The 17,059-nt window shown below is 36.1% G+C and overlaps 1 protein-coding gene across 1 annotated transcript; it reads left to right on the forward strand.

Moving 5' to 3' along the window:
- Nucleotides 1–11,258: 11,258 nt before the first annotated feature.
- Nucleotides 11,259–12,269, forward strand: LOC103535242 (leukotriene B4 receptor 1-like). The gene is given in 1 exon segment (XM_008501284.2): nucleotides 11,259–12,269. A coding segment is annotated over 1 exon segment (1,011 nt).
- The last annotated feature ends 4,790 nt before the right edge of the window (nucleotides 12,270–17,059 follow it).

Raw genomic sequence — 17,059 nt, forward strand, 5'->3', positions numbered from 1 at the left:
ACACAGGTATATGGTACTTGAGTTATATGGATGCATTTTGTTTTGGTTTGCCACAAATATTCAGATTCCAAAAACCTCACATTCAGAACAACACATTTGTTCAGTTTCAAGCTTCATCAGAGAACACATATTTTTTAAAGAAGCTGGGGATTTTTTCCCCCAATAGTTCTGTCTGTACCATAAAGATTTCCAGTACTCCCTGACTCAACAGATTTACCCCCTTAAGTTTCCTACATCAGTTGAAAAGCTGGCCATTGTTTAGGATTACCTTTAATTTTGAAAAAGCAGCACTAAAATAAAATGATAGTACATCAATATGATCTTTCTTCACTGTCTGCAGATCAAGATTTTGTTTGTTTTTTAAACAGATACAACCCCTTAAAACTCAACTCAAGAGGCAAAAGACAAGTTTAATCCCTTCCTCCTCAAGAATGGTTTGAGGGCCAGTTGAGGTCAGTCATACCTGTACAATGTGTTTTGGTTTTAGTACAGGTGTTGATGACCTGCAGTAATCCTCACCTGCTGAAGCTGACCTGAAAGGTGGACATCCATAAACATGTATTTTTCTTAAGAGCTGGGTGTACATTGGAAGGAGGCTTTTCTTTCTTTTCATACCAACACTGGGTTTTGTAACAGTATTGCATCAGAACAAAACTTTAAATATAGAAGGTTCCATAAATACACCAGACTTTCAGTTCATTTTATAGCCCAGTTTTGTTAAATTAAACAGAGGAAGGTTTGTGCTGAAGAGGGTGTTGATTTCTTACCTTTAGCAAAGTCTGTTTAGTTTTTTTTTATCTGCTATTGGAGAGGTTAGCAGGCTTTTTAGAAAGTCACTGCACTTGTTGAGCAACAATTGTTAAACTCAAGCTGTACTAAGTGCAGTAGTATGGTATCAGAACACAGTCTGACATGCATTTGAACCAGGGCTGCAAAGATACTTCCCTTCTCCCTGCTTCCTCAGCCCTTCAGAGCCACCTCCACATTGTTCCCCATGCTCACTACCCTTACAACAATAAACAAGACTTGAAATCTGTTCCTCAGTATCTTTAAGACTGAATTTGGTTACAGTGCATAACAGAAAGAAGGGAAGAGAGCAATTGGATAGTGGGAGTACCAGAAATGCAGGCTTATACAAATATCAGCTTAGAACATAACAGCCTTACCATTTGCCAGGGTAAGAAATCCAAAATTGATAGATCATCTCTCCTATCTTCAAACCTTTAACCTATTTAATAGAGATCAGATTACTCTTTTGGGTCACATTTTGTGTAAGCAAATCAATTTGGGCTTGTAAACCATCCACTTAATAAAGCTTCATACAAAGCTTCATACAATAAAAGGTGGAACAGGAAGATGAACAGGGAAGAGACAATTTTGTGTATGATGAATATATGAAGAAGAGATGAAAGTATTACCTATGTTGTCATGAAAACTGAGTAGGTTGAACCCTCAGGGACAGCTTATTGCACAAGTTCCCGTAAATTACAACTTACCAGCACACTGTGTGAGTGGTAGAACCTGACATTTTTTGCTGTGCAAAGAAACTGTTTTGCACCCTCAGAGGTAGAAAGCTAACAAGGTGGTTTTGATCTGCAGACAAGATACTTCGCAGGTGGAGAGAGGATTTAGAGAAAAATCAGAATCAAAATGCTGCTATTGTAAGGCTAACATGCCCTCCAAGCCTATAAAAGTGGCTAGGGCACAGTGACATACTTCTCAAAGAAAGAAATCTTGTTTGTTGTTTCACATGACTCAGCCATAACAATTTCAGGATTCTAGCCCACATAGAATGAAAAGGCAAGGAGACCTCTATTCTTCTGTTCAATAAGTAATTTCACCCAGTGTCACACCTTGTCTGATATCCCAGTTGGGCAGGGTGTCAGGGAAGTTGCTGAGAAATACAGGGCACAGGAAATTTGCTAGCTAGCTCAAAGATACTTCTATAAAGACAACACTGTTACTGATAGATCCAACTGATTACTGACAGAAATGTCCAGAAGAACTGAAGCTGATGTCAGTAATTCAGTAATTTATTTATGTAGCCTTACTAAGGTTTCTCTAATTTTCAGTTCTAAACAGTTCAGACACTGAAGTGTGGAAAAACATCTGACTGATCATATTTGTTGAGAGATCTCACATCAGCCTATAAGAAATAATGAGATCCTCTTTAGTGAGCATATAAAAAAGGAACTGGTTAGAGTTTAACAATGTTTAAGGGATATGTAAACTGTTTTTTTTCCTCATTTTGCAATTATGGCTATTTGTGTGTGAAACGTGTGTGCAACTTCACTGAAAGACTTATCTATAAAACAAGTGGTTTTCTTAGTTGTGGAGCTGTAATATACATTGACCATCTATGTACATTAACATTAAAAAAAGCCAGAATTATATTTAACAAAATTGTTCAGATTTGAGTTTTGACTGTCAGTACATGTAGATATAAATGTCTGGTCTGCTGTTTGGCTTTCCAAAGAGGCTGCATATAAATTATTCTGAATTGTGCAGAGACATTTCTCTCCCATCCTTTGGAAGTGTTATGTATTGTTTATGATTCCTCTAAAGATATTGTTCCCTTTTAGGGTGAGGGATACAAACAGCTGAAAATGGTTAATCATAGGAAAATGGCTTAATCAGCAACATCATGAGTAGCATTTTGTCAGGCCAAACGTGTCAGTGCCAAAATACAACTGTAGGAAAATTAAGGTTGGCAGGGACTTTTCAAGGTCCTAATCCTTTTGTTCAAGTTCGTAGCTATGATCAAACTTAGATCAGGATACCTATTCCAATAGTTCTATTGAGCAAATAATACAAAGAGAATACAAAAGGACAATTCTAACAGAATTCTGCCACTTAATTTAATCCATACCTGGGATGGCACAACCTTTTTTTTTATTTTTATTTTCTTTTTTTTTTATTTTCTTTTTTTAATTAATATGCTATAAACAGCTTGAGATACTTTAACTGGGTACATTTCCAATATGTTACTAAACTAACACTCTTTAAGAGCTTCTTCATGGTATGGTGAAAATTATGTAGTTATCAGTGTTTGGCAGCTGGGAGGGAAGCTGCTCATATTACAAACCAAAGTAGTAGAGAATTAGTACAGCTATCATGTGACAATTTTTTTTCTGCTGAAAAAAACAAATATATGTGATGAATTGGTCTCATGATTTTCCTGCTGAAGGATGTTTCATTATGAAGCAACTTCAGCACTTCTTCTTGAACCTCACCCTAAAATAACTGGTGAAAACAGTTTTGCTGTGTTTATAGATTGCAAAGATGCCTAGATTGTCTGGAGAAAACAATTCTCTAGAAGCTTCTATCTTACTCTGGTTCAGGGATATTTCCTCATTTGGCAAGCTGCTAGACAGTACTGATTTTTTCTGTTGTGCTTAAGAAAGAGGACTCTTTTCAGATAACATAGGCTAACAATTTTCAAATTTTAAGTTTTAACTGTCTTGTTTTACATGCTTTAGAGTTGCCTTGTTGTAGCTGTATAACCTTGTATAGAAGATAGCATTACATGAAAAGAAACAAAACCTTGCAAACCTCCAAGCTATAGATTTAGACCAGTGTTGTTTAAAACCTGAATCAGAGAATTAGGACTTGGATAAAGTTTGTGACTGGATCTGTGATTTGTCATGGGAGACCCCTAATGATTTGATCCAACTGACAGGCAGCAGCAGTGTCTAGCAAGACCCCCAGCCATGTTTTCTCTTCTACATAGTTTCATTTTCAGTCAGTGACAGACCTCCAAACGTGCTGAAAATCAGCCCTGTGAATCAGGATATGTTGCTGTATCAATGTGAAGTACATCCAGCTAATGCAGAGGAGAACTAAGGCAGCAGAGCTGTAGCACTAACTTCAGTAATATTGTGGTCTGATGCCATGCAATGTGCTAAATATGTGGTAATTCAAAACACAGGAAAACAGCAGTCATGAAAAAAAGTAGCCACACATCCGCTGCACAGGGGAAGAATCATTCAGTATCATTGACAATTAAATGCTTCCCACACAGATAGACAAAATGGGACACAAAACTACCAGGAAAATATACCATACACAATTAAAACTTCCTTTCATGAAGTAATAAATAACGGTATGGTTAGGTGATACTTGACAGCAGTTTAGGCACAGACGAGCACACACAGCAAACAGAGATACCAAGCTGTATCAGACAGAGGACAACCTGTGATTTAAGGATTACAAGGCAATTGCATCACATGAGGATTTCTATGATTGTGAACCATCTGAAGTAAATTAAGGAAGAATGACACAGTGACCTTTGGAACAAAGTCTTATAAGTGCTAAAGCACAGACTGGCATTGAGGGGCAGGGGGAAGCTAATTATTAGTTTTATGGTTTGAATGGAGATTAAATTGATGCCCAGTTTTAAAAAACAAAATATGTACATGTTTGAAAGTAGCATAACTATGGACAGCCAGGCTTTCCTCCTTTTTACCTAGCAGGATGAAACAAGCAGACTTGGTTTACTTCATTTTCCCTCTGCAGCACACTGCAGTTTAATTAAACTCTTGAACTTCAGAACTACTCTGTTCCTCAGTGTCAAAGAGAATATAAAGGAACTCTTCAGTCTAGAAATGACTGATTTATGTGGGTTTTAAGCAGATAAGGGTCATGGAAAAGATGAACAGGGATCATTGTTTCTTCCAAGACATGAACTGTCTAGAGCCATATTTAGCTACCAGGAGACAAGCGTTATCTGTGTGTCTTCACCCAGCATGGATCAAAACCACAGGGCTAAAAGTTTACATGAATTCAAAGGCAGACTTAGAAAGCCTGTAAGAGTAAATTATCAGAAAGCTTTGTCAAACACATAGAAACCATACCTGGCTCAGGAAACTCCTCATCTGTAATTGACTAAATGCCAGAGAATATGTGGGACAGGCATAGTCACACATGACTTTTTCTTATGCTCTTCCCTAGGCTCCTGCTTTTCGCTGCCATCAGAGACAATATACAGGGCTAAAAGGACTTTTTGGTTTGACTCAACACTAGAACATAAGAAATAAGAATGCCTAAACCCAGGTCATGTTATTAGTCTCAAGATACAATTGTTAAGAATAATACAAGACTGGATTACTTTAAAGTCTATTAGCCTTATAGTCTATTAAAATCCATAATTAGATTTTTAACTAAGAAAATGGTGCTAGTACTTTCTGCCAGTGAAAACCCTTGCTTCATTTAATGAAGTTATCATTATTCACAGCCATTTCTAATACTAAACTGAAACTGTACAGAAGCAATAGATCATATCACAGAATGATAGAAAATTACCTGTTCTCAAAGATAGCATATATTGCATTTTTTCCATACAATACCGTATATGTCTATTTAGTAAATAGTTATTGCTGTAGCTGTGTGTGTCATCTCAGAATCAATCCTGACTACTTTTTATTTCAGATTGAGCATGCTTGAAGAAGGTTACGCAGCACAGCATCACAGCAGCAGGTGCTAGCTTCTCTAGTATGCAGAACAACATGCCAGGTATGCTAATTACTAAGTGATGAGGGCATAAATGTTCCTCTACAAGGTTCTTTAGCAAGCACACCTATGGTGGCTGCTGCAGTGCAGGAGAAAATCCTTTTATTCCTCCTAAAATTAGTACTATTTACTTGCAGCAAAATTAACTAATCTGCTGGTGTGAGGCCACAAAACTAAGACTTCATGTCACACTAGAGCCCAAGCTAATGGCTCAGTGCTTGTGTATTAAAGGAATTAAGAAAGACTCCAAAGCTGCCCTACTGAGCAGGGTTGATTCACATAATGAGATTACAATTTTATCTGCTTTTCAAAGAGACTACAAGAACACAATAATGGAAACTGCACTGAAGGCACAATTGTTACTATTATTCCCAAACTTTCCAAACTTCATTTGCTCAGAGGCATAGAAAATTAAATCTAATTCCAAGTTATTTTTGTTGCAGAGGGAGCTGCCCTTATTGTATTAGTTACTGCAAATTGTGACATTGAAAATGGACACATCAAAACAGAACTAAGAGAGCTAGAAATATGATTACTTAGAAAATATCATGATCTGCAAGACAGGTAAGAGATTGATGTTTTTACCTAGTAAGTTATTAATGAGTTAGAAACAATACTGAAATTGAAGTTGCCTGCATGTAACCTGCAAAAGAATCAGTTCTATGTGTCTCAGCCCTGAATGCTGTGCCCCACTAGCAGAGAAAGGATCAGTGCCATGATCTGCACTCCTAGCAAAAATTTTTTTAAAAAAAATTAATTAAAAAAATGGTTCCCCAGTGCCACCCTGTGCAGAAAATACATAACTACATGGACAGGAAAAAGTATATGCCTGCTTTTAGTGCAAAACAGCTACCATCTGTTGCTGCAGCATATGCACAGCAAAGTATGGCTTTGTTTTTTGGGTTTTTTTTGTTTGGGGTTTTTTTTAATCACAGGGCCTTCACTAAGAGAAGACTTCCTTTCATTACACTGCTGAATAACAGACACTGAACTTATAGTAATGTAATATTCACATGTAATCCCAGAAAAAGCAGTAGGGGAAAGCATAAGGTTTAGCTTAACAATTAAGAAAAATCAAGTATCTTTTGGCAGCAAATTGTCCAAGAAGTTTTTGTTATCAGTAATTTATTACTCAAAGGAAAGAGTATGTAAACAAAGTATTTGATTTATCCAGTAGCAATTGTGGCACCAACTGTGCTTGGGTGGGTAAGGATTTTGGCTAACAACAGTCTGTGTATAAATGAATAGCAGCTAAGTGACAGCTGATTTGGAACAGGCCAAAGTCTCACTTAAATTGTAACAAATCTATATATTTGCTCTTTGAAAACTTACACTGTGAATATAGGATATTAAAACTATAAATTCATAATAATGTTGATATATATATATGTTTTTCCATAGTATCTACATAATTGTTATTCCCACTTATGGTCAGAATTATGAATATAGTTCTCCACTATTTTAATTAGCACCTCTATTCTCATGACCCTGGTATGTCTGGTTGCACAGGGAAAATATTTCACCACATACTTGGAACAGTTTCACAACTGCTGGAAACCTATTGTGATTGTGATCATTCTGTTAGGGTAAGAAAGGTACCAATATGTAAACATGTAGCTATGCACATACAATAGGTGCCTTGTAAGCACTCCTTCTGTCACAAGTTCTAAAGAAGTTTTACATAACAAACAAGAAGTCTTTTCTCTGGCCAGTTGTATAAAACTATCGTTATTTTCTACTGAGCTGAGTAAAGGATATAATTTTGTAGTGTTGAGAAGACTGATAATGCACAGAGTATTTCGGACTTCCCATTTATAGTGCAAGGTACACATCTTTTCTGACATGCTGAAACAGATCCTAGGGTAGCTCATCACTGTGATCTCTCATAAAGCACTAAGAAGCACTAAGAGTTTTCATTTGCACTTGCTACCTTACAGGCAGCTGTCACAAACAGTTTCTGCAAGAGCTCAGAAATGTCTGGTGTGTCTTTTCCTACATTGCACTTTCCTTTGCAGTTGTTGCAGAGCCAGAGACATTATTAAGTGCTGCATGAGGTCAAATTTATTATTATATTAGGTGCACCATGAGATGAAATTTATGTAGGAGACCTTCCTGTAATCAAGAAAGCAACATTTAGATCAGCCATGAACTAGCCTGTAATTCTCTGATCAAGGCAGAGTGTGCCACTTTCACAGTTATTAAAAGCATTGAAATTAGTTTATTTTAAGACTATACCAATCCTGCAAATACTACCAGTGCCTAAAGAACCAAGGAATTTAGACTAGTAACTTCCTCCCTTCAGCACTAGCAGACAAACTAGGTTATTAACATCTGTTTTCATGTATCTTGGCAGACACATGATACTTAGTGATACTTAGATAAATTCTCAGGTTTTGTTTCTATTGGACACACATCCAGGAAATCCTTCTGTAGAAGTACAGCTGTTTTTACAAGTTACACATTATGAATATCCCATGTATCAGCTACTCTGTAATTTGTTACAGATGTGCTCCTCATGCATGGAGGTGTGGATGCATTCATAATTGTTATTCCTGTTTATGGTCAGAACTGAGCAGAGGCTGTTAGCCCAAGGACTCTCAGAATTCTGAAGAGAAATCCTGACTCTTGTAATAAATATGCAAAAGCTGGAAATATTGATTATAATTTTACATTTAGTGGTCCAAACAGCTGTCTGAAAATGTTCAGTGCTAGTGTAGATTACACACCATCCACCAGAGGGAAGCTCACACATGCATACAAAGAAAAAGAAATAATTTGAAGAAAGAATGAAACATCCCCCTAATATTTAGGCCAAAGCCAATTCTATTCTAAATGTTTCTTAGCAGTAGCAAAGGCATCTTGGGCATGGGAAGTTGTCAAAAGTTATTTGCCCATCTAAAGGTAACAGACATAACAAAAAGTTTCCCATTTTAATGACTGAATTTTTGCACTACATACAATATGAATACACACAAGAAACTTCACAATCTTAGGCCACTTCTTTTAATACACAGCAGTGCAGCCTAATTTCACTGCTGATAATAACATTAGACCACAGGTCAGAAGTCCAACCCACATTTGGGCACTAGAAAAAAGATGTTTTTAAGCCACAGTTGTGTTTAGCATGCTATTAAATGTGTTTAGTATTTAGTATGCTGGTTTCGTCCCCTTATTAATTGAAGTATTTGAACATTTCCTGTAAAGTTTAAATACTATTAGTGTAAATTTGAGAAGTAACTGTAAGCTGTCTTAAATATTCTCTAGAAGTGTCTGACTTACAGTCTGAAGTTTTCATAGTGATCCAACAGTCACACAGAGCTTCTTCAGAAACATGCTTTCTAGCTAATGTTAATGCTAACACCTGTGATATTGTCAGCATGTCTTACTCAAAGAAGTCTTAGCATTTCAGCACCTGTCTAGGATATTTTTTTTTTGAAACAGAAATCCCATGCTCTTGGTGGAATTCTGAAATTTGTTTTCTTGTTTAAATGAAAGATACAGCTAGAGGCAGAGGCCATCCAGCAAGCAAACTTTAGTCAAAGAAGAGAAACAGGTTTCTCAGAAACAAATGTAAGGACAGATGCTTCAGAAGTTCACCCAGATCCATACACCACTTGATTACTACTATACTAGTACTGATATCAATTGTTGTACAGACAACTGCTCTTTGTCACCAAAAGTAAAAGTTTTAAAGAGGAAAATCTTGCAGATACATCACCCAATGTTACAGGAACATGGAAGTTCTTTTAGGGATCTTTGGAAGAATGAGGACTGGCCACAGGGCTGTATTTATAATTAGACCCTTAATATGACATTTTAAAATTACTTATAAGCATAGCTTATTGTTACTTACAATTTCTAGCAGTTAGCATCACTTATAATTACACAGAATTATTAGCAATTATTGTAACTTTCAGTTAAGCAGAATTTCTAGTAATCAGTGTAGCTTTCTTACTATCCAGAATCTTTACTTACCTAGGCTTTTAGTTACCTGGACCCTCTGAAGACCAGGTCAAATTCTTAATAATCAGCATGGGATACAATAATCAGAAGGTAGATTCAGAGTTTCTCATGAAGAACCTGCCTGTCCCTGTAGTATCAGATGACATTCTTTTCTTTTTTTTTTATTTTCAATAAAAGTCCACATTGTAGTTCAATCCAGGCATTCCACTGGCAGTGAATTAATGAAGAGCCCTTCCAAAGTTACTCTTGGAGAAATAATGATGTGTGAAAAGGTGATTACATTAGAAGAAGACACATTACCCAGCACTTCCTTTCATTAATTATTTTCACAAGTGTTTTTCAGAAATTCCCTTAAGAATACTAACAGCTGGTTTGGATTTTTCCACTACACAATCTGTATTAAAAATAGTTAAAAATAAGAGGAACTGGAATTGTATATTGGATTAAATCCAAATTGAAATCTTTATTACACAAATAGTGTTTTTAAGAGATAATAATTGACCAATGGAGTTATTCTGGATTTGCTTTTGATCGCATTATACTCTTATGAGATCAAAACCTGCTAAGCTGATTTGAGGGTGGCGGTGTTGTGATTCATTTTCTGTGGTGAAAGATACTTTTCAGTTTTATATTGTGCACTACATTTGCCAGGTTTGTAAAATTCTACCTCAAATCTTAGGGAAATAATCAATATCACAGTCTTAAATTTAAGAGAGAGAGAGAGTTAAGCATAATTCCTTTTTTTCTGTGCATTTTTTTAAATGGAAAATACCTTTACAGTTTCATTTCTGTGAGTCTTCAACATTTGTGTTGGTGCTGCTGTTTTAGTTCCTCCTTTAACTTTTTAGAAAGGAACTTAAAATATATCAATAGGTTTTATGTTCTTTGGCCAAACACTGAAGAACTGAACATTTACAATGGATTTGAATGCTGCCCTGGCTACCAAGTTTCCAAGGAGATGAAGTCATAGCCCATTGCAGGTGCAGTGGGCAGACAAAATAATTGTATTTTCTCTCTGACACAGTGCATTTCCTTCTATGAACAGACTATTGTAATGGGGTTTTTTTGGGGTATTTTTTTTTTGCTAAAGGATTGCGGTCTCGGAGCATTAGAAATACAACTCCCACCAACTTTATTGTACCAGTACAGTCTCAATACAGGACAAATGTTGATCTTGTTTATGTCAGCATATTTCTAAATTATACTTGACTGTTTTCAGCTGAATTACAACAGATTATATGAAGGCAGTAAGCAGATTGTGTTATGCTTTGGAATTGAATTCCATATCAAACATATTATGCAGATTTGTGGTTTATCTGCCACCCTTCCTTTTTTGCCTTTTAAAAAAGAAAATGTTGAGTTGTTTATACAAACCAGAGTAGAATAGCTTGAAAAGGTTTTCTTTCTACTCATAGCTGTTGATTGGATCAGCAACTTTAAGAAAATAGCAAACTTCTTTAAACAGGGACACATTTGGAAGACCACCAACATGCTTTAAAGTGTGAAGTATGGTGGACATAACTAAAAGCAAAGCCAGTGCTACACTGTATTTTTATTTTTGCTTTGTATGCAAGAATGCACACTGTCTTCCTTAATGTGAGAAACTTCCCTATGTGGTCAGTTATTTGTAGGAGTGAGTGTTAGGATGTGAGCTCACATGCCACATCAGTCTACAGAGTATCAAGTTAGTGAACTATCCAGCAGAAAGTTCTCTTACTCCCATCAGAATAAAAGCAGAGTGCAAAGCACTGAGGATACTGGCAACTGCGAACTAAAGAATTTTCAGAATGAGTCAAGCTGAGGACAGCAGTATCCACTCAACATGGAATATTGTGAGGTCAGTAGTCTGCATAATAGTGAGCCTCTCATTTATTATTGGGATCCCAAGAAACTGCATTGTCATCTGGACTGTTTGTACAAAAATGAAGCAAGTGTCTCCTTCAGTCCTGCTCGTCTTGAACCTGGCCATTGCAGATGTCCTTGTACTGATTACTTTACCAATCTGGATTTACTCCTTTGCTGACTCATGGGTTTTTGGAGTCATCTTCTGCAAAATACTGGTTTTTGTTATTTACTGCAGCATGTATGCTAGTATATTTCTAATTACAGCACTGAGCCTGGAACGGTTAATGGCTGTGTTCTACCCTTTCACAGTTCAGAGGTACAAAACAAAAGGAAAGATTTCTTTAGTCATGTTCCTCATTTGGTTACTCTCTGTTGCTTTTGGCATTTCTGTCATTCCGTTTCAAGAGACAGAAGAGATGGATGGTAGACTAGCATGCACATGTGGCAATTACTCTTCTAATAGTCAGAGAGTGTCATATCTTTTGCTGGAGACTCTTGCAGGTTTTGTAATCCCATTTTTAATTATTTGCACTTGTTACATGTGTGTTGCAAGAAGAATAAGAGGAATGACTTACCAGTCCAAGCAGCGATCGGAACGGCTCATCGCCAGCATCGTGGTGGCATTCATTTAATGCTGGTTCCCTCATCATCTTTTTAATATCCTAGATATTATTTCAATTCAGATAGAACTCTCTAATGAGGAAATGTCTTTGGCGCTGGATGAAGTTGTAAACATAGGAGTGTACATCTCTGGAGCACTTGCATTCCTCAGTAGTTGCATTAACCCTCTACTTTATGCTTTTGCTGCACGAAGATTTCAGAATCACCTGAAATTTGCCAAAATAGCAAAGCTGTTTGAACAGATGAGTCAGACTGTAACAGAGGAAGACAAGAAAAAAAGTTTGGTTGTAACCAAACAAGAAGAGACTTTAGTAGGCACAGAAAATCTCTAACAGGAAACATGGACTTAGTGAGTAATGGGATTCTGGGTCATTTTTTCAGCAGTTCTTTCTCCTCATACTCTTAGTTTCATTTAATAAGTTGTACAGGTAAAGCTAGAGACAGGTAAAAAGTTATTAGGGCGTGCTTGGTGTGTTATAAAAAAATTGCCACTGACAACCTAGTTCAGTTCCTAAGTCAGTATCCACATCATTAAATTAGCAGTGTTAGTGCTGAGAACCTCAACAAGGTGCCTAGAAGTTCAAAGTGTAGGGATAACAGCATTTTTATTTTCCAATAAAATTATTTGTGATTTCTAGAAAATCTGTGTGTAGAAAACAGAAAAGCCCTGTATGTGGAAAACAGAAGTTTAATATTAGGTTTTCCTTCAGACCAAATTGTTAGATTATATAAGGATTTTTGAGCATCTAAAACTTTAAGAGTGACAATTATATTCTTCACATGGGTGAGAATGGTTTTAAAGTATATTAGTGACACATAAAACTTGTTTGGGTAGATGGAAAACATGAACCTATTTTTATTAATTGCTTTATTTAGATTTGAAAGCAATAAAGGTTGCTTACACAGCCAACCTCATTGACTAAATTACCTTGTGTTAATAGGTTTTAACAAGAAAAATATGAAGTGTGACATGCCTCTTCCAAAAATAACCAAGAGGTATGAAATTCCTGTGTTGTATAGCAAACATAATAGCACAGTTCATGCTATATTTGATGTCAGATACATTGCATACTTCTACGTCAGTGTTAACATACATACTGTGATTAGCCTTAAAAAGTTGGATTCAGTTAAACTTCCAAGATGTCTGTTAAAATGTGAAGGAACTGGATCTGGCTGTGATAGGAAGGAAGGAGAGAACCTTGACACTGTTTTATATGTTCAAGAAAGTTATGGTAGCAGTATAAGGTTCCTAATATCATAAGAACTTGCACATAAATGCATCATTTCTCCCATATACTAGAGTGGAATTTGTCATAAAAAACATATACACTGAGCAAGTGCAAGGACCTTGTTTTAGTTTTGTGAATATCTGCAAACTCACTGTGAAATAATTGTTTGGCATCAAGTGTTTGCTTTTGAAGGGGTTTTTTACTTTACTTACTTTGATACACCTAAGATTTTTTATGCTTACTCCTGCTTAATTTTAAGCCAATGATTTGTAAGATCAAGCTAACTACTGATTGCTAAGAAATATGTTTTCATTTCCTGTACATTGTTCTAGACAGCTGCTAAACAGCCATATTACTCATCTTTACAAAATATTACAAATACTAACTGAAACTTGAGTTTTAAAATCTGATTATGTAACAACCAAGGATATCTGAGTTGCATTAATTTAACTTGTAAGCTGAAATAAACATGGGGAAGTAAAATCCTTACCTGCTAATGAAAGAATATTTCTCTGAACTTTGCAAATGTATTTGTTAATCCTGTTTGTTATAAAAGGTCATTTTTTACTTCTCAGTTGGAGAAAAGTCCATACCACAGCAGGCTTTCTATTAATAGGATCCTTGTCTCAAATTAAAATAAACTTTAACAAGACTTTGTTTATAGCAAAGAGTAGGCAGAAGAAAAATCCCTTAGACTTTACCCTACCCACCTTTTCTGACCCTACTAAAGGTTCTTTAATTGCTATTAGTATATTCAATATAGCAATTTGGCATTATCTCACAATAAAAGCAGCAGCTTTCCTTATCTGCTGCATTAAAAAAGTGAAGCTGTGTTTCCCCATATGTTCTTGAGATAGGAGTCACTCACTATTCAACAGCAGTGCAGAACAGATTAGATGATAAGCACATGAACTCAAGTTCTAGGCCACAGGGAGCCAAGCATTTCACAATGTACAAGTTTGTAAAAGACCCAGAAGAACTTCAGTACAAGTTACCTTACCAGAATTTTCCTATCAGTCTATGCCCTGTACTTAGCTATACTGAATACTTGTAAAACATGCAGTCCATCGAGGAGTTATAGCCATCCTCTTATGTTCCTATTCATGGCCTTGGACATCTGCTTCCAGTGGTCAGTCATCCTTAAGAACTGTTTCTTTTGGAGGCTGTTTGAAGAGTGGTAAAAGATACTAAGACAGCAACCTTAGCTAATTTTCTACAGAGCAGAATTAATTCTTGCAAATGTTGGTATGCACAGATTAAAAAAAAACTATTGTTTTAATATTTTCAGCAAAACAGTCAAGGTGTAACCTTGACTTGAATCAATGTAGAGTCTTGAGTCATGACTTGAGTCATTGTAGAGCTTTAAGCTGACAGTGTGGTTGAGTGCTTCTTCTTTTAACAGGTATACATCAGGCCTATAAATGCAGCAAGATTTACCACTTCATCTATGCTAAAATGCCTTAACATAAAATTACAGGGATTCCAGTAGGCCCATTCAGCCAACAAATAGTGTGTAATCTCATCTCCTAAAGTACTGAATCCCAGCTGAACCTACAGCCTAGTTCCAAAATACTGCATCTTGTGATAGTGATACCTCATGATTCTTGCTGACTACATTACATATTTTGATCACATGTCCATCTTGCAGATTAAGGTGCTAAACCAATAGAAAGCAAAGGCTCTCCTTGATTGTTCAAGATATCTCAAAGCAGTGATTTGGAGGAGAGAGCAGTCTTGCTAGTAACTCTTGAGACACTCAGATCCTTTGGAGAAAAATGAGATTTCTTCTTATTAGAGTTCCACTTGTTTTTCATACTTTCTAACTCTCCTGTCCTTGTTTATGAATTCTCTCTCTGTGGTTTCAGTGTCCAGCTATTTGTCATGACACAGCAAATAAAAAGGCTGAGCTAAGAGAAGGCTGCCTTAGTCACCTGAGTCAAATCACCTCAGATTACACTGAAGTGCAGGGAACATTGTGTGGAATCAATACAGCACTGCTTAGAACACTGAGTACTAAGAGGTAACCAGATGGTATGAATGTCTCATGTTTGTAAGAATTTAATAATCTTCTAACATAAAGGTGTTACCCAGCATGAAACTTGCTGTGACCAGTCCATGGATATACATCAGGAATTTATCACATTTACTGTAGTAGGATCATGCTTCATGAAGTGAATTCATGCTGTTTTAACAAGACTGAAGGAGATCCTTTTTAGTTCATGGGTAGCCAATACACAGAAAAAAGAACACATGCAAGAAGTATCAGTCTTATACTTTTAGTTGCCTGCTGACATAAAAAAGTTTTCTGTAAGCATCGTGTAAAACAGTTATTACAATTTTCTAGATTAAAATAGTGGAGCTTTTTGCATATTTACAGGCAACTTGTAATTTAAGTGGTAACACAAGGGAAATCACAGAAGTCCTTGTTTGCAGGCAGAAACAGGGCAGCTGCATTATACCAAAGAATTTTTTTTTCTATAGCAAAATAAGCAGAACATTATCTAAGAAGGAGCAGAGCAAAAGTTAAGAGATGTTTTAAAGACAGTTAAGACTGCAGTTCTGTAGCTTTTAGATTACTATTAATGGGACTGAAAGAAATATTTGCATGTGTGAAAGGAATAAAGAAACTTGGAAGCTAACAGATGACATGGAAACTACACAGGCACACAAATTCCTTCACATTGAAGTAAGAGTCTGATCCATAATAAATACTTCAGAATATGTAGAATTAGAAAATATGCACAATGGTGAATTTTTTCTGTAGTTTCATATCGTATAAATCTTGTACTACTCCCTTTTCTGCATGTTTGGGGAAAAGGGAAGAATAAGGAAAAAATATAATTTGAGTAAAAAAGCATGTGAGAAACATGCTTTCAAATCAGTTAAGATTATTAAGAAGAACATGGCCTTAGAGTGAAATTGAGAAGTTCAGCTCTGTGAGCTGAATATACAAGGGTAACAGAGAGGGAAGTGAGAACTGTTCTGTTGCAAAGCAGTTTCAGGTTTTTGCAAATGCTTTCTCATTAATTCAGTTAATCACTAAACCAGTTCTTTATTAGAAAACTCCTTGGACAGATCTTGACTGTTTGTTAATAGATTAAAGGAAAAAAAAATCCAATAAAACACAGTTTAGAGACACAACCCTGTCCTCTGAGAGGGTGAAGATCTTACACTGCTCTTGTGAGCATTAAGAGTTGGGTGTGACAAGAGCTATGATGATGACCACTTGTATTTCAGAAACTTTACAACACTGTTTGTAGTACTAACAAAATTCTTGCACTGATAGGTGTGGAGATAGTAGAATCATATGCTTTCATTCCCTCATGTTTTCTTGCCCCTTATTTATTTTAAGTCATGCTGGTGGTTCTTAGTAAGGATTCAGCATTTTAATTAGATTCCTTTAAGATGAAAAAAGCACCAGATTAGAGCAAAATTATTTTTATGGAATGTGTGAGGTCAGTGATTTAAGTCATGGAATTAATGGAAAGAATGCTATAAAGTCCAGTACAGGTTAAATTGTCACAGCTCAGGTAGATAATACATCTGTCACAACTGCAAAATCCACTTAATTTATTAGAACTGCATCTTGATTGCAAAGGAAACAAGTTACACTACAGTTTTGACTGCAATTGTGTAGGTACTAGCAGTGCATCCAACCAAGTACATTGCTATTTCTGTTGGCTGTTAGCTAGAAAACAGTGCTAGCTGTACTGAGACACCTAGAAACATTGCATTATGGACACTTTATGTCCATAAAGTGAGATGTCCACAGATTGTCTTAAATCAGAGGATCAGTAAGTTAGCCTGCTCTTAAGTAGATTTTAAAGTGAAAAATCTTTTTACTTTTATATAGCAGACCTCTCATGGTGTAGCACATTTCATAAAAATACAAA

The sequence above is a fragment of the Calypte anna genome, chromosome 11, assembly GCF_003957555.1.
Source record: "Calypte anna isolate BGI_N300 chromosome 11, bCalAnn1_v1.p, whole genome shotgun sequence".
NCBI lineage: Eukaryota > Metazoa > Chordata > Aves > Apodiformes > Trochilidae > Calypte > Calypte anna.